Source organism: Zootoca vivipara, chromosome 1 (genome assembly GCF_963506605.1).
Source record: "Zootoca vivipara chromosome 1, rZooViv1.1, whole genome shotgun sequence".
Lineage (NCBI taxonomy): Eukaryota > Metazoa > Chordata > Lepidosauria > Squamata > Lacertidae > Zootoca > Zootoca vivipara.
The window spans coordinates 77,247,649-77,269,545 of NC_083276.1; the positions used below are offsets into that span (position 1 = coordinate 77,247,649).

The 21,897-nt window shown below is 42.9% G+C and overlaps 1 protein-coding gene across 1 annotated transcript; it reads left to right on the top strand.

Annotated features, from left to right (window-relative positions):
* Positions 1–5,094: 5,094 nt before the first annotated feature.
* On the top strand, positions 5,095–17,611 carry LOC118089537 (synaptotagmin-6-like). Its single transcript, XM_035124352.2, has 7 exons — positions 5,095–5,220; positions 6,671–6,837; positions 7,757–7,853; positions 9,094–9,514; positions 14,120–14,239; positions 15,310–15,421; positions 16,410–17,611. Exons 2-7 carry the CDS (start codon positions 6,684–6,686, stop codon positions 16,709–16,711), a joined length of 1,206 nt encoding a protein of 401 aa, XP_034980243.2. The 5' UTR covers positions 5,095–5,220; positions 6,671–6,683; the 3' UTR covers positions 16,712–17,611.
* Positions 17,612–21,897: the final 4,286 nt, after the last annotated feature.

The window sequence follows — 21,897 nt, forward strand, 5'->3', positions numbered from 1 at the left end:
CATCTCAAGGGGGGGAGAACAATGATGAGGAAGAAAAAGGATGGCTCTGCTACCCCAGAGGACTGGAGCAGCTCCATTGCTGGCAAGGAGGAATATAACAGCAAGGTCTTAGATCAAAGGAATATAGGAAGCTGCCTTAAATAGTGTCAGGCCATTAGTCCATCTAACTCAGCATTGCCTGTTCTGACTGGCAGCCCAGCTCTACAGGGTCTCAGGTGGGACATTCCCAGCCCTACTAGAGGCGACGGAAGTTGAATCTGGGACCTTCTTGCACGCAACACAGATGCTCTAACACTGAGGTATGCCCCCCCCCCCAGTTTATCCTGGTCTGTTGGTAGGATGTTGGAGTAGATATGTGCGGTTCTAATAATCTTAAAATATTTACTCAGGAAGTGCATCTCCCCTACATAATCTTCAGAAATTTGCATCATTTCCTTTTTTTTGCAGTATGGGTGAGCATTGTAGGTTTTCAGGAGAAAATTATGCTCTGTTTGGAGTCAGGCAAAATGATCCCGTTTTTCTGGATGAGGGGTTAATTTGCAAAAAGAGGCATTGCCAGCAACTCCCTCCCACCCCCACCCCTAACACACCATCAGATTTTCCCTGGAAAGGGTAAATCTGCATTAAATGGGTAGGTGAAATGGAGTGATACGGGCTAGCATGTGCGGCACTGATCCTATAATGAACACATGCCTGGAAGCACTCATTGTTTTAATTCAGCTTCCAACGGATAATAGAATGTGAAGAGGTGCTAATGTTTGGTTTTTTGTCTGACTGAGCTACCTTTTGTGGATAACTGGAACCAACCACTAGGTGTCGGTATGACACCTTAAAACTTCATGCCCAGAATCAAGATGGAAACCAATGGTTACATTTCCCCATGCCATTAGCTGCTTTGTTTAAAGCCTCTGTATAACCTTGGCTTCTGAAATTCTGTTTAATGTTTGCTTCCAGCTGTTTTGTTTATTTCTGCTGAAATGTTTCATATTCTGCCTGGTGATTTGCTTTGCTAGTGTAAATGGGATGGCCACTTTTGGAGGGCAGTCCATAAGAGTACATAGACTTGCATATGTTCTCATGTGTGTGTGTGTGTTTGTGAATGTATGGCAATGCATCTCATCATAGTGGGGAAGACTGTGTCTGGACAGGCAGCAACACTCTTTTCTTAGGGTACTTTATCTTTCATGCTGATCTAGACCATACAGCTCTTTAAAGAGAGGGACCCTGCTCTGTAAAGTGGAAACACAGCCACCCTAGCTATATACTACCATGAGAATTTATCTTTAATGGAAGTGTGATATATAACTACCGGTAAGACATCTGTAAACTTTTACCTGAAGCCTGTGTTACACCCAGAACATAACACAGGCTATCATACTAAAACACATAAATCCAAGGAAAAACAGGTTGTTTAAAACTTTCTTGGATGTCCACAAAGAGTAAACAAGCAAACACAGTTCAAATATTATTGCAACACTTCCAAACAGGATCTTGAGTTCTGGCAAGTCTTTGGTGGTTTTAACATGGGTAGGAAGCTAGGTTGCTACATCTGCAGACTGTCTGGGTCATTTTTTCCTCTGGTAAAAGCAAACTGGCCTGGATACATGCAACCATGTTATGTCTAGGCTGGGCTCCACAATATGTTTGAGACTTAGGGTTCCTCCATGCAGCCTTTTTGTTGAGCATTCATTCTGATTTGTTTGCTGGGAAGTTAGATGACGTGGTATCAAAGCTTTCAATGCTCTCATGCTGCCGTAGTCTCAACAAGGGGACAAGTGCCAGCACTCCTCCTCTCAATACAGGCTAGGCTTCCATGACAAAGGAATGCTCTGGCCCCACACACCTTGTTCTCTGACCCTTGAAATGTCTTTTGGCATTCCTGGCAGGAATCTTCTTGTGCTCAGTATTTGTTCTGGGATATGGCCAGCCTGAAGGCATAGGAGCTTTGTGTTCAGTAGTGCAGAATAACCTGATGGGAAGGCTGCTCCTTACTCATTTGCCTTTGTGGTTACAATTGATAATGAGGGAATAATTTCACTAAGTCCACTCCAGAATAATAGGGAGTGCTAGTTGACTTGGCTGCCTATATAGGTAAAAAAGGTAAAGGTAAAGGATCCCTGGATGGTTAAAACCAGTCAAAGGAGACTATGGGGTTGTGGTGCTCATCTCACTTTCAGGCCAAGGGAGCCAGCGTTTGTCCACAGACAGCTTTCTGGGTCATGTGGCCAGCATGACTAAACCACTTCTGTGTAACAGGACACTGTGATGGAAGCCAGAGCGTTTACCTTCCCGCCACAGCAGTACCTATTTATCTACAGTGGTACCTCGGGTTAAGTACTTAATTGGTTCCAGAAATCTGTACTTAACCTGAAGCGTACTTAACCTCAAGCAAACTTTCCCATTGAAAGTAATGGAAAGTGGATTAATCCGTTCCAGACGGGTCCGTGGAGTACTTAAAGTACTCAAACCGAAGCGTACTTAAACCGAGGTATGACTGTACTTGCACTGGTGTGCTTTCGAACTACTAGGTTGGCAGGAGCTGGGACAGAACAACGGGAGCTCACTCCATCACAGGGATTCGAACTGCTGACCTTCCAATCGGCAAGCCCAAGAGGCTCAGTGGTTTAGACCACAGTGCCACCTGCTGCCTATATAGTGCAATGCAATGTAGCACAACAAGGATTACTCTGCATCATACTTATTCTCCAATAGGAGTCTTGTACCCGGCGTAGCTCAAAATTCCCAAATCAGTTAAGTGTTGCAATTGGTGGTTTAAATCAGTGCAGTTTTGAAAGGTTCAGTGCACCATCTTGATTCAAAATGGCATCCAGTTGTATATTCAAACATAGATGAAAGCCTGTTCCTTGATATGAGGAAACATTGCGCAAAATTTGGTAATGATACCTTAAGACGTATCCCCAAACTCATAGCAAATGGGCAAGCAAATTTCCCAAGCAGATTAAATACAGATGTGTGTGTCCCCCATGTATGTGGGGGTTGTGTTCAGGGCCCCTGAGTGCATAAGCGAAATTGTGTAAAGTGGGGGTCACCCTTTAAATGCCCTTTCTACCACTTTCTCTTTGATCCATACCAAAAATACTGTATCCAAAAATATCCACAAGAAGAAGTGAAGCTCTGCTTCTGGCTGGAGGACGCTTGGGAAATGGCTGCTACTGCTGCGCTGCCAGACACACCAGCTGTTAGGCGGGGAGGCTGAGCAGCCTAAACAGAGTCCTGCCATGCCTCCAGTCTCTTCCCCACCCTCACTGATGTCCTCTTTGGGCTCTGGGGAAGGTCTTCTCATGAGCCGCAAGGGACTCTCAAGCTCTTTCCTGCCATTTCCAGGTATGAATTGAATTATTTAGTTATTTCCCAGTGCCACACATTTTTGCGGTCGAGCATGAGGTGATCACATGTAAGTGAAGGGAACACCTCTAATGATGTGTAGTTTTCCTCTAGCAAATGCCTTAGATGGGTAAGAGTCAGTGTGGTGCAGTGGTTAAAAGTATGGGACTACAATGTGGGAAACCGGGTTCAAATCCCTGCTCTGCCATGAAGCTTACTGGGTGACATTGGGCCAGTCAGACTAACCTACTTCACAGGGTGGTTGTGAGGATAAACCGAGCTGAGTGGGGAACAACATATGCTTCCTTGAGCATCTCAGAAGATGTGTAATTGTGGTAACTAGAGGGCTGACGAGAAGCATTTTGCCTTCTGAGGCAAAGGTCAGGATGGCATCCCCATTTCACATTCTGAAGGTGATTGGACTAGCAATTGAAACTTATTCAAAACTGGTGACAACGTAGCATCCTCCACTACACCTGAGGTTAGTAAGCTAGACAATGTGATGTGTTTCAGAATTCAAGGGCTGCCCTCCCACATGAGCCCAGCTGTTGCACTGTTCTTGGTATGGCCAGGAAGCCCATGCACCCCGGATCCCTCTGTTGCAGGAGAAATCTGGGGTGCCCTCTTGGTTTATATGGGAATACCTTTCCCCCTACTTAGGGCTACAAAATACTGCTGTACTTTGCAAGCCCTCTTTACATGCTATTTCTATTGTTCCATTCTATTTGAATTTTTTTTCCTTTGCTCTTGTGCCAAACCCTCTGCAAAATATCAGTTGGCTTTTTAACAGGTGAGTGACTGGAACTGGCAGTCTACTTTATAAGGGATCAGCTATGCTGCAGAAGATGCTGTGCAACAGGGAACTCTATGTGGATAGACACAATACTGGAATATAATAAGCAAACTAGAGCACCTGCTTTTTAAAAATGTCGGCTGAATTTTTCTTCATTTTCCTTGCTAGTCTAAAAAGAGGTGCAGTTGGCACACCATGCCAGCATTAATAGCATCCGAATTCTGGCATTTGTGATAATTTGCCATAACATTCTGCAAGTATTTCTGAATTCAGAAGGCCTAAAACAAGCACATGCCCATCAGTGCAGCTGCAGACTTTGCATGTGTGAAAGATTCCTTCTGATACACTTTGGTCCAGTGTGTAGAGAGCTAAGTTAGATATGGGAGAATGGAACTTAATAATATTCTGTTGCATCCTGGAAAGTGGGACTATAGCAATTCAATCTAGCTATGCTGAAAAACTCTCTTACCTATAGAAATGATGGTGTGCGCATGGCTCTCTGAGCACACATTGCCCATTTGGCCTCTGTTAGGACACTTGCATCCAAATTTCCAAGGAATTCTATATTTCTAATCAGAATTCTGGAGCAAACTTACGTTTAGGGAAACACAAAGCCATCCCAGGTTAGTTACTCTTGCCCTAAACATGTGCTGGTTTCATGGTGACTGAGCACACCTATTAAAATCTACTGTGCAATAGCTCTAGGAAGTTGGTTCCGTGTTGGCCAAGTACAAAATGCTTTGGGGGAACATAAATCAGGGGAGTGCAGATGCTCCATGTTTAGCAAGAAGGTGGCTAATAGATTTGGTGTCATCTGAAAGCAGCCCCAGATGCTGATCCTGAACCTTAAAAGAGATCTGGGCAAATGGGCAAATGCACTTTGTTCTAGGAAAAGGAGATAAAGATCTTATTTTTCAGCTCTGCAGAATGAATCCAGATCAGTTGTATCCCAGTTTTCTTGCTGTATGAGGCAGAACTCGTTTTTCTGGTGAAGCGTGCCAGTTCTTTCTGCACTGGAAGTCCTACGCTACTTTTTTGCAGCAAGCACCAGGATCTCCCTTCTCAAGCAGGCGTCTGAAAAGGTACGATTCAAAATTGTGGCTCGTGGGCGGGCGGGCGTGTTGTGGCAGGTGGAGGTTTACAGCGTGGCAGGAGCTTGAGACACTTGTAGGATAATCATAAACAGGCTGGCTCTCCCATGGATTCCTATTGGGACTTGAGATGATAACATGGAATATGCCTTTCTACTCTAGAGGACAATCAGAATTGTGGAAAGAGGTGCTTGCAAAGAGGAGGCACGGTGTGGCATGTGGCTGCCCCTCACCAGCATTAGCATCTCCTCCTGAGTTCCTCATCTAACAATGACTGAACATCCTGTGCACCGTCTGAGATTGTCTGCATCTGGCAAATCTGCAGATTGCCCATCCCTTCACATGGGCTAAGCAGCATAGCTTCTGGGAATTGGGTGTACTGAATCAGCATACCTGAGATCCCTCCCCCCCCCCAAATTATATAGCAGCAGCAGAAGCCACAACAGGGAGAGTCAAGTAAGCATGAATAACAAGGCATGACGGACTCATCTTTGTTTTGGTTTTTAAAGTTCTCTGGATCTCTGGAAAATAATGGTTAAATATATGTGCGTAAAATATTTTGAAAAGAACACCTGTTAATATTTTGCACAGTACAATTGCTGAGCTGCTTCCTCCCACTGTATATTTCTGGTCTGGGCACTCTGTGCTCAAGCCAAGCAGATCCCATAATTCAGGACTGTGACTCAGGCAACCCCCTTTTCCCCGTCACTGTTCACCTTTGTTGGCTTCTTTGGATCTTGTCTAAACTCTGCTTTCGCAGTGATGACATGTCTGCATGTTGGCTTGAAGAACTGTATTTATCTGCACTGCTTATTTTTATCAATAAGTGAGCTGCTAAAAAGATGGCCCCATAACATAGAGGTTCCAGTGGACAATATAAGGCTCATACAGGTCACCGGCCTGGCCTTCACAAGCTGGATAGCTTGGGAATGCAGCTTGAAGGAAAAGGCAATAAGCCTCATTGAAAACAAAATTCTGGCCATGTAGATATGGCGTTATTTCACCTGCAGATACATATTCAGGCATTTTGCAACATTTCCCCATTTGATTTGGCTTTTTATGTATTTAAAAGTTGAAACCTCTCTTCTGAGTGATGGGTGATTTCTAATCTAGGGACAGGGGATTTTCCTCCCTAGTACAAAGCTGTGGTTCTCCATTCATGGTAGAGACCAGCCTTCAGTGGGGGGAAAGTAGGGAGTTGGGAGCAACATCAAATCCATTGCCTGGCTGGATCTGGACTGCAGGCTTGCCAACCTGGTTTCAGGCCAGGGATTACCAATGTGGTACCCTCCAGATGTGCATTGGCCATACTGACCAGGAATGATGAGGATTGGGAGACCAACAACTGGAGGACATTGCTCCATGTTTTTCCATTTCCATGGTACAGATTGAACATGATGTGACTGCTAGTAGTTTTGAAGGGCATCCGTTTTGTTTCCAGCAGGGAGTGAGCTATGACCCAACCAAAGCCCAGCCTACTTCAGCTGCCCTTCCCCGATATCTGGAAATATGGCATGTTGGCACTGTCTGTTCTCCTGCTGCTGGTGGCATTAATCATTCTGACCTGCCAACTGAGCAGATGCCGGAAATCCAGCAGATTTTGGGAAGGTACGTTACAGAGAACATTATGGATAAGAAGCAAGTGTTCCTTTGGGTTGAACAATTATATCAAGGACTAAGCCAAATTAGGCGGAAAATCACGATGACCTATCACAAAGAGACAAAGCTTGTTGGAGTGTGACTTGAATAAGCCTCGCTCTCCTGGGCTTGCTTCTTACTCTTGTCAGGAACACTTGCAGCCTAACTAGGAAAGAACTGAAGGCAATGCAAGAGGTGCAACTGTTCTCTAGAAGAGTTTCCCCATTCATGTTAATGGAGGCATAGCTCTGTGAGTGGATCCCCTTTCCACATCCCCTCTCCCTCCATTGATCTGAATGGGGGGAATTGCAAGCATGGAAGTTGCACAGGTGCATGAAAACACAAAGAGGGCATTATATCTAGGTGCATGATGACAAACATGTGGCTCAGGTGCTGCATGATACCTATGTGAGCAGCTTTTCATTTTATTGTACGGTACTCTGATGCAAAACTTGGTAGGAGGTATCATTTCCTTATGACCTCATTACTTTGTAATGAAAAGTTTCTATGGGTTCCTCCAACCAAGCAGAGGCTGGTCCATCCAGGAGAATGGGACACTGCCCACCAACCTTGGTCAGTTCTTAGCCAGCCCGCACCTACCTGCTTTCGTACCTCCAATTCAGCCTCCTTCTTAGTCTCAGTGCTACATAACTCAGAAGGGAGGAGGGTGGGGATGAAACTGGTATTAGTTGGCTCTGCCTATCATTGACCCTAGCTCTGCTTATTGCCCTTTCTGCCTTCTACCCAACCAGGGCCAATGGATATCAACTATTCCTGCTCCAACCTATCAAAGATCCTTTTTGAAAAATATTTGCTCCTTCCCTTCTTATATTCATGTATGGTCCCACTTGTCTCTCAATTGTCTTCTCAGCTATGTTTGTTCTTGCAGAAAGAAAATTTGCCAATGAAGTCCAGAGAAGGATACCAGAAGAGCATGCCTTCGAGGGGGAAAGATTGCAAACACCTCTTCTCGGCATCGCTCGAGAGTATTTTCATGAGGTCAAGGCAAGTATACTAATTTCCCGGTTGCAACCAGACGTGGAATTCCCTGCCTGGGATTGAGTTTGGGGTTAATTGGTTGTGCCATTGTGCAGCTGTGCATAGCAGTGATTGGCTGGTGTTGGTAACATCAGAACCCCACCCTCCAATCCTTGAAGAGTTTTGCAACTCTTTTCAATGGGTTTTTGGGTTTTATGTTATTTTAATCAACTGAACCTATATAATTAATTTAACATCTATATGAAGCTATTGGGAACACTCGTTAGGAGTCCTGGAGCTAAGTGTCAGTGGTATGCTGATGACACGCAGCTCTACTTCTCCATAACATTTGAATCAGGAGTGGTTATGCAAGCTCTGGTCTGGTGTCTGAATGCAGTGCTGGATTAGATGGGGGCCAATAAACTGTTTGAATCCTGGAAAAACGGAAGCTCTTTGAGAGGGTGGCTCCCATGTCTGGGAGGTAGGCAAGTTACCCATTCTGGACAGGGTCGCACTTCCTCTGGAAGTGCAGTTATGTAAGCTTAGGTACTCCTGGGTACATTCCTGTCACTAGAAGCCAAAGTGTGGTTGGTCAGCTACAGCCTTTCCTGGAGAGGAATAGCCTGGCCACTGTAGTTCATGCACTGGGGCTGGTTTACTGCAATGTGCTCTATGGGTGTCTGTTCTTTGGGAGCTCCAGCTGCTGCAGAAAGTGGCGGCCAGACTGCTGATGGGGACACATGGCTGTCGACATGTGACACCACCGTTATAACATCTGCAGTGGCTGCCCATCCACTACTGAGCCAGGTTCCGGGTCTTTGTATTAATTTATCTTAGGTTCAAGATACCTTAGGGACTGCCTAAACACTTCTTTCCCTGCTTGATCACTGTGAACATCTATAGGAGTGCCACTGGTTGTCCCACAAGCTGGTGAAACTCCATGGACATCCACATGAAACTGAGCCTTTCATTGGCCCAGCCCTGTCGAATACAGATTTAGTAGGCATCTTCTGCATTAACCTTCAAACATTTGCCGAAGACTTTTCTATGCTGCCAGGCCTATACAGACAATTAAGAAAAATATTTTCTGTAATAGCTAGTGATCTGTGTTTTTTAATTGTGTTGTTGTAAACCACCATTTGATCCTTTTAAAATGGTGGTATACAAGTATTTTTTTTATGAATAAATAAATACGCCTATAACAGTTCAACCCAATGTTTGTTTACTCAGAAGTCAGTCACCTTTAAGAGCACACCTTTCTCATTTTGTCCAGATCCAAAGAATCCAAAAGGAGCTCAAGAAACTTGGGATCTGCTTTTCGCCAACAGCTTCAGAAAATAGCCACGAAATGGGCAACATGAGTAGTGACGCAGTTGTTTCTGATGAGTATCCAGGCAAACTGAAGTTCTCACTTCTCTACAACAAAGAGCAGCTGGAGCTCCTCTTGACCGTCACAGGAGCCCTGGGCCTACCCACCCAAGGGTGCACCAACACCTTTGTCAAGGTTAGGCTGCTGAGCGGGGCCCCCTCCCAGTCTCCTGATCTCCAGTATATTGTCCACGAATGGCAGACCCACGTGGCAAAGAACTCCAGCAGCCCAGACTTTGGGGATCAGTTTACTTGTACCCTGCAGGAGGCCGAACTGACAAGGAGCAGCATCAAGTTACAGGTGAGAGCGATAGTGGGTAGTCTTCTATAGTTTTACAGAAGGGCGTGTTTACATAAGAGCTTCCCACATTCCTGGTTCAGTGTTTTAGCACTAAAGTTCTGCTCCCACAAAAAAGCAGGTAAGATGATATGGGTGAGTCCCATGCATGCTAGTGTGTCTAAGAGGGTGTTTAATGGAGTCTTGGCTAGCCTGGTTGTTGCTGTAGTGCAAGTGGGTGGGGGCTTGGGTGAATCAGTGGCAAGTGGCTTCAAGGGAGTGGATATGCCCCAGAATATTAAGGATGTCAGCTCAGTTGGTTAGAGCATGGTGCTAATAATGCCAATGTTACAGGTTCAGTCCCAATATGAGACAGCTGCATATTCCTGTATTGCAAGGGGTTGGACTAGATGATCCTCAGGATCCCTTCTATGCTTCTGTTCTGCTGATTCCTCTCCTCGGTAGCCCAGAGACCTGCTTCACCAGAGGTTCCTCTCTTCCATTCCTCTTCCCCACATTTTTTAAAATAGACTTTTAAAATATTTTTAATATTTTTTTTAATTTTTCAATTATAATCCAATAATAGCCTCATTATAACAATACCAAATTATAATACAATTACTAATACCAATCATTCAAAGACAGTGGTACCTCGGTTTAAGAACAGCCCTGTTTACGAACAATTTGGTTTACGAACTCCACAAAACTGGAAGTAGTGTTCCGGTTAGCGAACTTTACCTCAGTCCAAGAACGGAATCCTAACAGTGGAAGGGCACCAGCAGCAGGAGGCCTCATTCGGGAAAGCGTGCCTCGGTTTAAGAATGGCCTTCCGGAACGGATTAAGTTTGTAAACCGAGGTACCACTGTACTGAATTATATACTGGTAATTTAGGTGGCCCCCTGCGTGCTAGATTTGATGGCTTGATTATTTTCTTTATTTATGCGTTCCAAAATCTTATTAATTTCAATTACTTTCCAGTCAAAATAAGAATCCCTTATACAACAGCTGCAATATGAATAACTTCCATTTGTGCTGCCACATTAGATGATTTATAGATCTACAAGTGAGGCACTCAAGCTATATCCTTGTTCTTCCTGGTTGGCAATTATTCTGTCCGTGGTGTTTCTTCCTGTCCTTGTAAAATGTTATGTCTATCTTTTCCCGGTTGTTGCTGTTGCTGTTTTTCAGTGTACATATAACATGACAAACAGTTATAAGAAATATTTTTAAAGGTGGAAAAAACAAAACAAATAGAAGGCATGTAACATAGGTTCATCTTTATTTTAAGTTGAGTAACAAAGTCGAGTCCCAAGGGAGAGAGATGAAAATGGAGGTTGTTCTCATATAAACAAAGTACTTGGTGTAATTCCAAATCTCCCAGGCTTGTAATGATGGTTGCCTTGCAAATGTTGGTCTTGCTGTACATATGTGTAAGAAGGCAATGCCATAACATGTGGAAAGCACCTGAAAGTTCCAGCCCTTGTTTAAATCTCAAGTCACACCTATACGCAGTAAGGGGTGGTACCATCGGTCCAATGTGAGATTCTGAGCCATTTTCCTTTGAGCTGCAATAGACAGTTGAGCTGCCAAAATCATGTATAGGTCCACATGTTTGAGAGGTGCCATCTCTCCTAGCTGAGGGAAAGACACAGTTCCCAGCCTGGACTGCAAAGGGACTTGCAGGGGGTGTAATGTTGAGGAGGAGGTGGAGGTACTGAACTTTTCTGCTGGCTCCTGATTCCTCACTGCAAATGTCCTCCCAAAAAAGGCTCCAAACATGGAAGTGAGCCTAGCTGAAGAGGAAGGGGAGGCCTGAGGGCAGTTGCAAGAGGAAAGCAGTGGCTGCAAGTGGGGCTGAGCACTCCTCCCTCCCCCTACGCCCTGCAATCTTTGTTATCTTGTGAAGTGTGGACTGGGGTATACAGTGGTACCTTGGTTCTCAAACTTAATCCGTTCTGGAAGTCCATTCCAAAACCAAAGTGTTCCAGAACCATGGCACGCTTTCCCATAGAAAGTAATGCAAAATGGATTAATCCATTCCAGCATTTTAAATACAACCCCTAAAACAGCAATTCAACATTAATTTTACTATCTAGCAAGACCATTGATCCATAAAATGAAAGCAATAATCAATGTACTGTACTATAAAATAAATAAGACAGTATTGTAGATGATAAAAATTAAAAATCTTACCTGCACTGGAGATAGTCATTGTTTGGATGGGGGGCTTTTATCCATTTCCGCAGTCACACAATCAATCAATCAGTAGCTGAACTGGGTTCCATACAGTCACAAAAACAAATTAACCGGAAAAGCCTCAAAAACAAAAACGCAAAATAAATAGCAAAAACAAAAGCACCAAACGTAATCTGTTCCAGAAGTCCATTTGACTTCCAAAATGTTTGAAAACTAAGGCGCAGCTTCTGAATTGTGCAAGCGTCCCGGAAACAATAGCCGACAGCCGCACTGGCCCTTCGGCTTCCCAAAAACATTCGAAAGCCGAAACACTTACTTCCGGGTTTTTGGCGTTTGGGAACCAAGGCATTTGAGAACCAAGGTACCACTGTAATTCATTAGGAATCTGATATAAGATACACACACAGACTGTGTGAAAGTGTGGATCTTGCTTGCAGTACTAGCCACCACACAGCAGAGAAAGGTCCAGATCTTTTGCAGCTGTATAAATAATAGGCTTAGAAAAGAGCTCTGGATGAAGTTATCATACACAGGAAAGAAAGCTCCAGCTTGGTAGGCTTTTCAGATACAGATACATACAGATGCGAAGCATCACCGTTGCCCTAACACCAACTAACTAAGCTGCAACACTGAACAACCGAACTAGCTGACATCTTCTTTTGACCATCATACCAAGACTGAGACTTGCAAGCTGACGTTTTATGGCATTTCATACATGAGGCACTTTTAAAGCCACTGTTCTCAAACTGCGGCAAGAAATTACCTCAAGGAAAGACAGGGCTCTAGTCGTGTGGTTTGAGGGTGAGGTGGGGTGGAAAAGGCGGGAAAACCCTTTCAAAGCACGTAAGGATGTATTTTCAAATTGTAACTAAAAAACTAGGTGCATTATAGACCGACATAGGGAGGCTACCAACCTGAACTGCTGATCTTTCAGCTGCCTATGGAGCAACGCCTCCATCTTGTGGAGATCTCCAATAAGTACATGTCTTTACTGCACCCATAGGGTACATATTGCCCTCTGTTCCACTTCCTTCCATTTCCTTTTGCTTGGCTTGACACATGGTGTCCTATTACTGTTATTTCTGCATTTCCTGTCAGCGTATGTTTCCTTTTTTCTCAATATATTGGGCTCTTTAGCCAACTTTAAAAAAATTAAAAAATAAAATCCTTCCCAAAGCTTCTCAGGCTGCTTGGTGGACGTTTATACCTACATTTTATCTTGCATGTAGGGGAAACTGTTTCTGTGAGCTACACAAAAAAGCAAACGGATAAAATTTTGACGTGTTCGTTGATGAGGTGAATGAAATAGTGCTTTTTATCAACCCCAGTATGAAAGGGAGGCGGCAACTGAACAAATCAGATAATAGAAAAAGCAACAGCATGGGACTTGTGTTATAAGGAACACGCTGGGGTATCTGTTCAAATAAGTGTAAGATAGTTATGAAGGTTATTTCCCAGGGTTCAAATCCACACCGAGCCTTGAAGTACAATGGGTGACCTTGGGCCAGTCACTTTCTCTAACTAACTTTACCTCACAAGGTTGTTGTGGGGATAAAACGGGGTGCGGGGAAACCATATATGCCACCTTGAGCCCCTGGGAAAAAAAGTGGGATATAAATGTAATATTAATTAATTATAATTAATTAATGGAGTGCTAACTTTTGCACTCGCCCTTCCCTCCCAGTACTAACCAAGAAGGAATACACAATGAAAAGCAAAATATTCATGTGGAAATCATGTTACAGTATTAATAACACCTGAACTGAGAAACAGCATCTAGGATCAACTTAAGCAATTTGTGTGAGCAGAGTAAGGCCTGGAATTTCAACACCACCTTACATTTCTGAGTGGAAATTCCCCCGAGGTCTTATGACCTTTGCAGGAAATACTTGGCTGTATGCAACTAACTCAGGCTTCCTCAACCTCGGCCCTCCAGATGTTTTTGGCCTACAACTCCCATGATCCCTAGCTAGCAGGACCCGTGGTCAGGGATGATGGCAATTGTAGTCTCAAAACATCTGGAGGGCCGAGGTTGAGGAAGCCTGAACTGTTTCTCAGAGTGCACTTGGTTAGTCATGCCCACTAATTGTAATGGGTCTACTCTGAGTAAAGATTAATTGACTACGACCTACTGATTTGTCTTTTCAAACTTCATATACTATGGTGGTCTATGGGTAGAAATCTTCAGTTTTAAATATCACCTCACTTTTGAACTCTTCGTGTGGCTTTACGCAAACCACACTATCTCTCTTCAGTCCACCATCCATAGGGATAATACCGACGGCCTAATTTACAGAGCCTGTGGGTGGGTGGGTGGGTGGGGAATTGCAGGGATAAATGCATGTGAAGCATTTCAGGAATAAGCACCATAAATCAATACAGATGGTTGTTGTTGTTGTTGTTGTTGTTTTATTATGTCAATTATTCCATAGGTTAAACACTTTGACAGATATTCCCGACATATGCCTCTGGGGGAAGTGAGAATAGCTCTGAATGCACTTAATGCTTCCAGAAAGATTGAATTCTGTGAAGAATTACAGAAGGCGACAAAGGTAGCTGTGGGTTTTCTTCATTACTTTGGGAGAATTCTCAAAATCCTACATTAATTTTTTTATTACAAAATAAAAATTCCAGATTATTGACACAGAAGGTGAGATCGAGAGTAGTGCAAGCAGCTACTTGCTCATGGAATGGGACATCTCCTTCCCTTTCTCACCCCTGCATCCTTCAATTCACCCACAGAATCTGCTCCCAAGCGTTGAGGGAGCACTCCAGAAATAATTTTGAGGGTGCCTGGTTGGGGGGGGGCGGTTAGAGGGGGGTGGAAAAAGAGAAATATTAAGTCCCTTTGTTGTGCAAGTGGATTTCTGTTACACAAACAGACTGCCACAAAGAGAAATCACCCAGAAAATTATCAAAATTATGAAGACATGATTTGTGCATTACCAGAGCTCCCATTTATAGATGGGGTGCTTATAAATTTGCAGATGACACAAAGCTGGAAGGAATAGCTAACACCATAAAAGACAGAATTAAGATTTAATGTAATTTTGGCAAGATAGAAAACCAGGCTGAAACCAACAAGATGAAATGTTAAAGACAACAGGCTCGAGGGATTTCAATATCCATGCTGAGTCTTACTAAATCAAATAAACAATAAATTTACTATTCTGTCGTAAGGAAAACAAGTACAACAACAAAAATTAAACCAGTTTAACCAAATGCCTGGGTAGAACACAAACATGCACACAATACATTCAAACAGATTAAACAACCAACAGCCTTAGTAATAGCTCCCACCCTGTTTTTCACTACTTGGCCCACTCTGTGCCAAGTAGACTTTCACTCTGTGGCTTTTTAACAACTTAATACCTTTGACCACCATGATTTGTTGCCCACAAGCATCCACAGGAAGAAACTGCCACCCCTTGTCCATAGAAGCAACAGAATAAAAAGCAGACACAAAATAAAAAGCGGGTGGCAATAAGCCATAGCTGATTTTATTCTCCCCCATTCCAATCCTAAGGAAATTCCTGGGCCTCAAGGTTAGTAAGGCTGAAGGAGATTTGCAAGTGGATTTGCTGGCCTTCCCCTCCAGTGTTTCCCTTACATCTTTTCACAGGACACAGTCGGAGAAGTTCTTGTGTCACTGAAGTGTCTTCCGATCTCTCAGAGGATAGAAGTTGGGCTACTGAAAGTGAAAACTGCCTTCTTGTACAACAGTCCAGAGAAACGTAAATATATCTGTTTTCTTGTTCTTTGCCTGATGTTTGGGTTCTGCCTTCTTCCAACTTGCTGTCCCACCTGCAAAGAGGTGACTCACATATTCTTGAATATGTTGATACAAACTGACCCAGAGATGTAGTCTCGGTATCATTAGAGCCAGATTAAAGTTCTACAGACACTGTAGCAGTAATAGTTGAGGGTGGAGAGTGTCTTGGGAAATGATCATTCCCCCCCCCGAATGCATTAAAGGTATAACATCAGTCTTGAAATCCTAGCTCAGTATCTCTGTCCCCCTTGAAGTTGTTTCAGGCACGTAGTGCAGGAAGTGGTCCAAAGGTGTGGCTGAAGATAATGGATGTAGCATAGTGCTGAAAGGCAATAGAGCACAAATCCTCTGATAGGTGGGCTGGAGAAATGACCAAATAATAATAATTGAAGGGGGTGGGGGAACTATATAGGGACCCTGACCCTTATCTTCTGATAAAGTCCAGCTTTGATCTCTGACACCAGCAGATACAAAACTGCAAGGCTTTGACATACTGTACATAGATGAGGACTACAGGCTTGCTTTTTTTGTTTTACTGGAATATGGCAACCCTACTAGATCCCTTGTTTAATGTTCTGTAGTTGCTTTCTTGCAACCCAGTTAGAGATTATTTTGCATATCCAGTTTGCTCCAGAGTATGTTGTTCTTGGTGCTTCTGAAGCCTTAGAACATTATATCTCATTTGCAGTGTTCGATTCTTCCTCCTTTTGCCTCTCCTGTATGGCTATGTCACAGACATTTGTAGTCCTCCCTCTCACAGAGATAGAAGGTATTGCTGCTTCCAATAATCGTCAGATTCCTCCCTCTCAGCCTCAATGCAAGGAAAAGATAAATTTTTAAATCTCTGCCAAATTCAGAGGAATAGTTGTGATCTTGGGACAATAACTCCAGAATTGTCAGAGACTCTGGTGTTCATGTTGCCACTCCTTCTGATGCTCTTTCTGTTCCAGGTATATATGCAAGGATCGATGTCTTCTGCAATCTCCATAAGCAGAAGCATCAGAAATCCAAGCCCAAGACCCTGGCATCAATTACTGTCTTCAATGAAACATTCCTGTTCCACCTGCCTCAGCCTATAGTTTGGGATTGTGCTCTCCTCATTTCCATTTATGAGCTGCATCCCAGAAGCAAGCAGCTTGTAGGACAGGCTGTGCTGGGGAAACGAGGACCCAACGATATGAATGACCACTGGCATCGCATGGCACAGTCCACCCAGCACCCTGTAGCTAAGTGGCACCCTTTGCTCATTTAAAAGGAGGATTTCGCAGCTATGTGGATGTGCCCAAACTTTCTTCCTTAACACTAGGAGCTACTGCAGCATCCAAGCACATCCTCTTAAGCAGAGGTGAATAATGACCGACAGAGTTTAGTCAGAGCAGCAGTAGTAGAGGCCAAATGGCTTCTTTCATGCAAAACTTATTTCTTTTCATTCTCACAGGTGTTTCCATTGAAGAAAAGGATTTTCTCCATCACTGTCACTGTGCCACATGTGCCCCATAACACTAAGAAAAAAGCAGGCAACTCTCCTGCCAAACAAACAAACAAACAAGCCAAAATAACTGTATGTTTTTTATTGGTGCCAAAGATGGGTGTTCTGAGGGCTCCATTTGTGCGCACTGGCACTGGATTGGGGAACCTAATGGCAGCATGGTGTGGCTGCAACTGGGGCTTAAACACACTAAGAAAACATAGACACCCCCTTGGCATTAAAATAGTCAATGAATGAATTGGACACTGTCTGAACTGACCGGGAGACTCCAAGATCGAAGTGAAGCAGAAGTGGAAGAAGACTGGAAGAAATTTAAAATTTACTTAAAGAATAAGCATATAATAGATTAGACTTAGTGGAAGTGAGGGAGATAAAATAGAGGTTGTAGATAATACAATGGTGTAAAACAAGTATTGTTAGAAATTGATGATAAATTAATTAAGAAGAAGATTTGGTTAGAATATAAAAGGTTAAGATGTAAAAGATATAGAAACAAGGTAATATTAAAGTAATAATTAGAAAGTATATAAGATTTAGACTTTACTACTGAAGATATGTAAAGAATCGCAGAAGGAGGAGGAATGAGGAAGTCAATAGATTAGCAACTAGGGTTATAAGTCTGAATTTTTGTTTTTATATTTTTTGTATTGTTGTACTTTTTGTGTTGTATGTCCTTTTCTGTTTTGTATTTTTAAATGTTTCTTATTTGTTTTAAAAATCTTATAAATATATTATAAAAAATAATAATGAATGAATTGGACACGGAGAGGGAGAGGAATGAGATGCCTAGGATTGCATGGGAAACCTGTGTCCATTCTCCATTTTGAACTCAAGTTATTTTGCCACATTTTCTGCAAGTTGGCCTACAGCTGGGAAGAGGCTATAGCTCAGTGTCAGAGCCCACACTTTGTGTGCAGAAGATCCCATGTAGGATCCCTGACATTTCCAGTTTAAAAGGCTACAGCTAACATGTCTGGAGAAGACCTCTGCATGAGGGCCTGCATAGTTGCCAGCATAGTAGTGAAGGGGGAGCTGTGGCTCAGGGGTAGACAGCTCCAACTCCCTGGCAACTCCAAGTCAGGCTCCTGTCTGAAACTCTGAAGGTGCTGACAGTTAGTGTAGACAATACTGGGCTTGGTAGGAAGCTGCTGCCTGTGTTCCTGACACTTGCTGTGTTCCTGAACCGCCCTGAGACCTCTGGGTGGTACATAAATTCAATAAATAATAATAATATAAGGCAGCTTCTGATATAGATGAAAGCAAAGCTAAATACACTTTTTTTTTATCACGAGTGATGAAAATCCACTGTGTGCCCACCCCACGCTACCTCTACCCTTCCAGTTCATGCTAGCAGATTGACCAGCTCCCAATGGGTTTCAGAGTCCATTCAACTTGTGGGTACCGAGATTTAAAACCCTACATAATTTATGTTTGCTTTATTGTCTTCCTCCCTAGTGGTCTGCTCAGTCACTGTGATATTAATTTGAACTGGGGTGCCCTAGTCATTCAAAGTAAGTGATGACCGGAGAGAGTCTTTTTGTTTCTGGTATGCCACCTCTGGGGTGTTCTCAGGGATGCTCGCAAAGTGCCTGTGTTTATATCATTTCAGTGCCAAAGAGCTTTTAAATGTTCCCACGCTTGATTCTCTCTCTAACCCTCCCCCACACAAACACATCCATCTATATCTATCTGTGGTTGTCTGCTGAGTTTTCATTGTTAAGATGTCCCATTTTATTGTGCTTTTTCATGTTTGGATGAAAATGGTTTTTGGATTCTTGTTTTGCTTTTATTGTGTTATTTCTGTAGCTGTGCCCTGCCCTCAGAGCCTTTGTTGCTGGATGGGGTGTTTTAAATAGAAGAAGAAGAAGAAGAAGAAGAAGAAGAAGAAGAAGAAGAAGAAGAAGAAGAAGAAGAAGAAGAAGAAGAAGAAGAAGAAGAAGAAGAAGAAGAAGAAGAAGAAGCCATGTCAATCTTAATAAGCAGCACCCATTTGAGAAAGAATGTCAGTGAACCTCATTTGGATTCTGAATGAGTGCAGAATATGTAACAGCCACTGACTTCCATTGCAAACACCTATCCCAGATATAATTGTTGACTTTTCAACTGGGCCCTAAAACCTGTATGCTTAATAGTAATAATAATAATAATAATAATAATAATAATAATAATAATAATAATAATAATAATAATAATAATTGTATACTGCCCTTCATCCAAAGATCACAGGGCGGTCTACAACATAAAAACTTAAAATGAGGACACAAAATATATCACAAAGCAAAAACAAGCACAAACTAATAACCCTCCTCCCACAAACACATTTAAAAGGCCACAGAATGTTAATCAGCCAAAATTGAATAAAATATTGTGTGTGTGGGGGGGGGGAATAACAAGCATGCAAATGAAAGTTAAAGGACGAAATGCAAACTTGCTTGAGGTTCCTATGGCTGGTGCACTTTAGGGTTTACCCTGGGGTGTGTGTGTGTGAGAGCATTGCTAGATTGTAAAGGGGGATATTACGCTATGTTAAATTCTTTGTGGAATCTCAGGAACAGATCTGCTTCTCGCTGAATGCGGAAGCTAAATGTCCTAGTCTAGTGTGCCTATCAGAGATCTTTTGCTAAGCCATTCAAGAAGTTAAAAATAAACATGCAGTATTTGAATTCAGACTTTTGTGACCCTGGGGCAGGCTAAATGTGGAAGTACAGCATAAGTGAATGAGTGGTAAGGAGGTTGGTCTCTGAGTTATGTGAACTCCTTGCCCTGCTGCTGCTTTTTCAGAAGCAAATAGAAAACTGAATGGCTAAGTAAAAAGAAATTGCTGTGTGACCGCTGACCCTCCATAGTCAATGTGTAAGCGATGTCAGCAAACCCCTGGTTTACTGATCTGATTGCTTTTAACATAAAGCCAACTGACACACATATATATCCTCCTTTCACAAGAAAAAACTGCTATGAATTTTCTGGCAGCTTCCACCCGTGTAATTTTGTATCCTCTCAAACTCTTTTACTCAGGTTAGGGGTAGCGAATGTGGTGCCCTTTAGATCATCTTGGAATATAACCTCGATCAGCCTCAGCTGGCAAGGCTGTTCGAGGTGGTAATGAGTTGTAGCCCAGCAATATCTACCCCTGCATTAGTTAATCTTTTTTATTTCTCCTGTAGAATATGGGGTGGTTCACTTTCTTGAGTTATCTGGGGCTAGCTAATTTGCAGGTCCTCTGGTGTGGTGTTTAACCTTGTTTGCTCTGATTCCTTGCATTAATGCACTACACTGTGGACAGGATTATGGGGTATGTGTGTTGAGGCAAGCAATCTTCCCTGGGGCCTGGCGGAGCTGGACTTGGAAGGCTTAGACGCCCTCCTGAACTTACAATTTAATAAAATCATTGTGGGATGGAAATGAGAAACAGTATCTCCATACTGGATGCTAATCACTGCTGTTTGAGATGAGGATTCTTACATCAATATACTCTTCCTGCATCATTTATTACAGTAAATGGGTAGTTTTCTATTCATGTTCGCTTCTTAGGGGAAAGGAACTACTGTAGGAATAGAAGTATCAAAACTATTAACACTCCCATTATGAAACCTTTAATTCATGCCACAGCTCTGCTGGTGACTAAACTGTTAAGGTGGACTTGAGTATCCAGTGGTATATCTACAAAGAACTCTGAGGATATTGAATCCTTCTATAGATAAATATGGTAATTCAATGGTGCTGTGTGCCTTCAAATAGTGGACCATTATTATGGTGTGCTGGTCTGATTGTCCCAGAACAGTATGTTCTTGACTGAGAATCATGGAGCATGTATAAACCCTGGCAGTGCCTTCCATTTTGCTTCACCTTGTGCCTTCATTATAACTTGCACTGGAGTGCTGAAGGGGCAGAATTTTAACTCAATATTTCACACTGTTTGTTCATGTAATGGCTGTGGGATCCCTTGTTATTTCGTTGTCCTCTAGTACAGCACACTGAAGACCACTAGTGAAATCAACACAAAGTCTTTTAGCACCTTAAAGATTGCTTGGTCACTTCCAGACAGCCTGTTTCTTGAGCATTCATCCTGATTTATTTGCAAGGAGGTTATATGACAGAGCAATTGTTGTCCCATAGTTTCTAGTGCATTTCCCCTTCAGTTTCCTTTCAGCAAAAAATATCCTTTTTGCTGGGAACCGGAGTTGCACCCAAGTTGCACCCAAGTTCCAAATCAGCTTCAATTATGCAGTCTGAATTTGCCGATATGTGATCCCACCTCCAAATCGCAATAGTTTAGAAGTGCCCATGGGCTTATATTGGCATAAGTGTTTGTGGGCTAGGGTCTACTTCATCCGATGCACAATGTGTCTTGATCATTGTCCACAAAAGCTTATGCCAATTTGGTAGAGTTTCATTTCATTTTGTTTTTAATTTGTAAGCCGCCTTGCTATATACACAAAGCGGTTTACAACCTGAAGAAACAACAGAGATTGTGCACCTTATAACAAGGATGGCCAGTGAACAGTGGTTGTGGGAATTCTAGTTCAGCAACATTTGGGGAGCCAAGAGTTCCTCACACACCTGATGTAGACCCAGCGCCCTGATGGAGATGCAAATTGCCCTCTTCCGAGCTATTGGTAATATATCATGCAGATTAGCTGAGGAGAGGGGCCTGTGTGTGTGTATACACAAGTTTGTGTGTGTGGCTAACTCCATTGCTGGCACTGGAAACAAACGTCAAATTCCTGAAGCACCCCCTAAGAAAAACTTCAGCCTATTTTCAAAGTATTTGTTGTTGGGATTGTTCATTCTTAAAAGGATTCCCATGGGGAGGATACACATTGCATTTGGGTTTGCCTGGTTGGCATCATGGCAGTGGCATTAGGGTTAAACAGGTGCTGTTCTTGGATAAATACAAATGGTGGGCTCTGCTATGAGTGCCCCATGCATGCTTGCATTTCTCTTGCTGT

What these genes read in the sequence shown, in the direction of transcription:
- LOC118089537 (XM_035124352.2), top strand. Translation starts at nt 6,684, where the DNA reads ATGACCCAACCAAAGCCCAGCCTACTTCAGCTGCCCTTCCCCGATATC. An exon ending in GGAGCAGCATCAAGTTACAG is followed by an intron (nt 9,515 to 14,119) that starts GTGAGAGCGATA and finishes ATTATTCCATAG; the next exon opens with GTTAAACACTTTGACAGATA. An exon ending in AATTACAGAAGGCGACAAAG is followed by an intron (nt 14,240 to 15,309) that starts GTAGCTGTGGGT and finishes ATCTTTTCACAG; the next exon opens with GACACAGTCGGAGAAGTTCT.